General features: G+C 44.6%; 1 protein-coding gene across 1 annotated transcript; it reads left to right on the top strand.

Annotated features, from left to right (window-relative positions):
• Nucleotides 1–1,032: 1,032 nt before the first annotated feature.
• gnaz (guanine nucleotide binding protein (G protein), alpha z polypeptide) lies at nucleotides 1,033–3,327 on the top strand. The gene has a single exon (XM_056588842.1). The coding sequence runs from the start codon at nucleotides 1,034–1,036 to the stop codon at nucleotides 1,370–1,372; it is 339 nt and encodes a 112-aa protein (XP_056444817.1). The 5' UTR covers nucleotide 1,033; the 3' UTR covers nucleotides 1,373–3,327.
• Nucleotides 3,328–5,537: the final 2,210 nt, after the last annotated feature.

Raw genomic sequence — 5,537 nt, 5'->3', positions numbered from 1 at the left:
CTAACCAGGGGAGCTACGGACGTTGCTATTGCTTTCAAAGACATTATGAGGCATCGGGCAGTCCAGGTGCATCGGTCAGCTGTATCGATCCATCCCTTTCTTGGATTATCGATCGCTAGTCCTGTTGACACGGAGAATCAGCGTTCTGCTGACCAACGCAGACGGCTCGTGATTGCTTTAGCGTCATCCTGGAGTACAATGGAAGGGTGGACATCATGTAATCATTCAGTATTTCCTGTTCACAGCTATACAAGCGGAGCATCACGGCAGTATTCCTCCTCTGAAGGTCACAAGGCCTTGGGGGAGGTCGTCTTTAATGGAACGTTTTAGTGTGTGACTTGGTCGTTTGGCTTCTGACTTCGCCGTAGGCTGGTTTTAACTGTCCATCTGTTCCCGGTCTGAGGAGTGGTAGAGACGATGACAGAATACAGTGCTCTGGTGTGGTGATGTCAGCCCTCCCTGACGGGCGTTGCAAATGAAAATCATTTGGGTTTTGGAGAAATCTGTCAAATTGCATTGCAGCGGCCCACTTAGACATCATCAGATCCCCTCTTTAAGAGCGAGGGCACTCAGGAGAATAATTTAGCCTCATCTTCGACCACCGAGATCTTTGGGCCTTGTTGAAGGGAACAATAAAATTTCAGAGCTCTGCATTTGGATTTGGATTTACTCAGAGAATAGTTTGAACAAAGTAAGCTGTGTGGTAGCGTCTTTCAATACCGCTACGACTGTGAAACCGGTCTTTTGAAGTGGTTTGATATGAAGAGTTTCGGCCCCTTGGTTCAGACGTGGAACAAAAGTTACATAAAAGGATGGAAAGATATGGATCTTAGTATCCCATAATATATTATTATCATGGTACACACATTACATTTAATTGAAATACTATATATTCAAAAAAAAATCATTTCGATTTTATCCATATGTAAACATTTTATAATGTCGGATTCTCAATCTAGAAACATATACAAATGGACCCTGTTTTTAAACTTCTTTCCCGCCCATTCCCCCCCCCCCCCGCCCACAGAGCCGCATGGCGGAGAGCTTGCGGCTGTTCGACTCCATCTGCAACAACAACTGGTTCACCAACACCTCGCTCATCCTCTTCCTCAACAAGAAGGACCTGCTGGCGGAGAAGATCAAGCGCATCCCGCTGACGGTGTGCTTCGCCGACTACAAGGGCCAGAACACCTACGAGGAGGCGGCCGTCTACGTGCAGCGGCAGTTCGAGGACCTCAACCGCAACAAGGAGACCAAGGAGATCTACTCCCACTTCACCTGCGCCACCGACACCAGCAACATCCAGTTCGTGTTCGACGCCGTCACGGACGTCATCATCCAGAACAATCTCAAGTACATCGGGCTGTGCTAGGAGGATCTCACCCCCACCCCCAGCTGCACGGGTGGCGGATGGAGGAGGGGTTGGGGGGGTTAGCCGGTCTGCTGCGGGGGTGCTGGTGGAGGAGGGACGGCCGTGAGGGAGGAGGAGGAGCAGGAGATTCCAAACAGTGTCACGGGAGAAAGAACTAAAGGAGTCGATGGTCACGAGTCACGATGGGATTTTTAACCAATGTGTTTGCACTGAATATTAAGAGTATGTAGAGACACCCAAACACAAACTTGTTTTTATTTCGTTTTTTTACCCCCACATGTGCACGCACGCACGCACGCACGCACGCAGACACACACACACACACACTCTGACAACCAGTATACTCACATGAAGACACTAATAATCTCTCAAAGACACATACACACACGCCCAGTAGTGCACAAACAGACAGGCACACAAACACACACACACACACACACACGAATGCTCAGACAAACACACATACAAACCCACACACACTAATGCTTAGAAACACACACACACACACACACACACACACACACACACACACACACACACACACACACACACACACACACACACACACACACACACACACACACACACACACACACACACACACACACACACACACACATAATTGCTCACACAAAGAAGGACTTTGAATCAACAGTCAAGCACATGTTTGACATGGAAGCACTGGAGTGAAGTTATAACTGTTATAACTTTAGTTATAACAATATATAATCCCGCCTGCCAGACTTCAGACTCTAATACCATTGTATTGGCAGGTTTGACTTTCTTTCTTTCTTTCTCCTTGGTTATTTTGCCTGAGTCCACTGATGCTGCTTTATCAGAAGGATGTTGACGACATCAAATCGCTCCTAGGAGTATTCACCCTGACAAAGGCAAGCACTCTATGGCCACACGGAAAAGCCCATTTTTCGTATAAAACATGATGTCACAGGGGTTTTTGCCTAAAAGATAAAAAAAATAAACTGCCACACAGTGAAGTTACATTTTAATGTTTTTTTTACACATTATTCCCCTCTTATTGCCTGCCCCCCCCCATCCCCTGTAACCCCCTCTCTATCGGTTTATTTTCATCGTGTGTATGACTTTGTCTGTTGAACCTGCCATTGGATGAGGTGCCGCTAAGCTCTGAGCTCTGAGGGTCAGAGCTCAGCAGTCCATACTCTCCTCATATTCCTAATGAGGACAAAAACGTGCCAATATCAGTGTATATAAGAGCAGATCCCATCCCATTATGTTACCCCTTTTTTTTATTGACAAATACATTTAAAACAAAAAAACATGCATGTTTTGTTTTGTTATTTTGGGATATTAATATATTTGATTTGGGATTTGTTTTCACTTTTATTTGATTTGAGTAATATATTCCCAAATATATATATATACATATATATATATAAGTCAAACACTGTGTATGAATGTACAGCTGTTGTCAGAGAGGATTTATTCAACAGAGTTATATTGAGAAAACAAAGGGGACGATGTGGAGAATGATGATGTCAATAACGACAAGGTGAAAATAGGTGATGGTACGATGATGATGATGATGAAGATGATGATGACGGTGATTATCACAATGATAATAACAACAGTGATAAACTCAACAACCATCCCAGCATGAAAATTTAACGCCGGTAAAAAAAAAAAAAAGGAAGGGGGAACTAATGTGAAAGTTTAAGGTTGCAAAAGAGTAAAATAAGTTACACATACATTCAGTTAGATTCTCCTTAAGTTCACTAAATGGAAATTGTTATACAGTCAGTCGTTATGATGTGTAAATATACTGTGAGGTACACTCTTTGTTAAAATAAATGGTAAATAAACAAATATATGAATAAAGGTTGAGTTGGAATGCCGCCAAGAGCGTGTGGGAGTGTGAGAGAGAGAGAGAAAGAGAGAGAGAGAGAGAGAGAGAGAGAGAGAGAGAGAGAGAGAGAGAGAGAGAGAGAGAGAGAGAGAGAGAGAGAGAGAGAGAGAGAGAGAGAGAGAGAGAGAGAGAGAGAAGAGAGAGAGAGAGAGAGAGAGAGAGAGAGAAAGAAAGAGAGAGAGAGAGAGAGAGAGAGAGAGAGAGAGAGAGAGAGAGAGAGAGAGAGAGAGAGAGAGAGAGAGAGAGAGAAAGAGAGAGAGAGAGAGAGAGAGAGAGAGAGAGAGAGAGAGAGAGAGAGAGAGAGAGAGAGAGAGAGAGAGAGAGAGAGAGAGAGAGAGAAAGAAAGAGAGAGAGAGAGCTATAGGAGGAGGAAAGAAAGTTCCTTCTCACGTAACTTTTCTTTCTAAAAGGATAATGTGCAACAACTCAGCTATGAGGGCTTCAAGCTTCTTCTCTCACTTCACCGGAGGTCCACTTCAACAAAAAGAACAAGAACAACAACAAGAACAAGAACAACAACAAGAACAAGAACAACAACAACCAATTCAAAGAAATATAAAGAGGACAATAACCATAAATAAAACAACTTATGCAAATTGTATTGTGTTTTACATGTTGTGTTTTGGTGAAAGATGGGCTTTCCTGTTGCTGGAGTGGGGGGATTCTTGCCACGTCTCCTAAAGTCCATGCCAACACACATAGTCTAAACCCAAAGGAGCTACTCATCTCTGTTACTTCTCCTCTCATTATTATCCTGCATCAAGTCTTAATGTTTCTCTAGAAAAGAGTGTGGCAGGGAACACACTGTTCTGAATCACTGGTGTCTCTGCTGTCTCAATCCATCATGAGAAAAAAAGAAAAGAGTCTGTTGCCACACAAAAAAAAACACTAGAGTGAACGTAATGACCGCATAAAGTATGCAATTAAATTTCTCCTGAATGAACTTTGCTTATGTGTTATGGAGTGACAAACACTTTAGAGCAGCGTACAGATCCCACTCCAATTACAGCAGAAACCGTTTGCCCTGAGATGACCACTCAGGAAACCCCTTCCAGGCTCACTCACTCTGTTCACATTGGTTCACAAGTTCCCTCATTCAAACAGGAAGATCCACAAGGTAGGACCGCAAGGGACCACCATCAGGGACCACCAACAGGGGCATCCACCAGGAAGACCCACCAGAAAGACCCACCAGGAAGACCCACCAGGAAGATCCACCAGGAAGACCCACCAGGAAGACCCACCAGGAAGACCCAACAAGGTAGGACCGCCAGGAACCACCACCAGGGACCACCAACAGGGGCATCCACCAGGAAGACCCACCAGGAAGACCCAACAGGAAGTACCACCAGGAAGACCCACCAGGAAGACCCACCAGGAAGACCCACCAGGAAGACCGACAAGGAAGATGAACCAGGAAGCTTAATCTGGGACCATCAATCCCACTGACATCCCATGAGAGCCATTGTTCAGTACTGCATTTTGGGAAATCTGGCTTATTGCCAAATCCCCTTGATTCAAGATATCAAGGCACGGCCAGGTATTTGGAGGGCTGAGGGAATGAGGGCAGTGAGCCAGTTCAAACACAGCCTATGGTTGTACACCTCTTTTATGGTGCATTAGGGTATTGGACACAAAGGTAAAGGACACTACGGTATAGGACACTACGGTATATGGCCCTTAGGTATAGGACACTACGGTACAGAGCCCTTAGGTATAGGGACCTATGGTAAAGGCAACAAAGGTATAGGACACTAAGGTGTAGGACACTGAGGTATAGGACACTAAGGTATAGGACACTAAGGTGTAGGACACTAAGGTATAGGACACTAAGGTGTAGGACACTAAGGTGTAGGACACTAAGGTATAGGACACTACGGTATAGGACACTACGTGTAGGACACTAAGGTATAGGACGCTACGGTATAGGACACTAAGGTATAGGACACTAAGGTATAGGACACTAAGATATTGGACACAAAGGTGTAGGACACTACGGTATAGGACACTACGGTATAGGACACTACAGTATAGGACACTAAGGTGCAGAACACTACGGTATAGGACACTAAGGTATAGGACACTACGGTATAGGTCACTAAGGTAAAGGACACTACGGTATAGGACACTAAGGTATAGGACACTACGGTATAGGACACTAAGGTAAAGGACACTACGGTATAGGACACTAAGGTATAGGACACTGAGGTGTAAGACACTAAGGTATAGGACACTAAGGTATAGGACACTAAGGTGTTAGGACACTAAGGTATAGGACACTAA

The sequence above is a fragment of the Gadus chalcogrammus genome, chromosome 4 (assembly GCF_026213295.1).
Source record: "Gadus chalcogrammus isolate NIFS_2021 chromosome 4, NIFS_Gcha_1.0, whole genome shotgun sequence".
In the NCBI taxonomy this organism is placed as follows: Eukaryota; Metazoa; Chordata; class Actinopteri; order Gadiformes; family Gadidae; genus Gadus; species Gadus chalcogrammus.
This window is presented reverse-complemented; position numbering and strand designations above follow the sequence as displayed.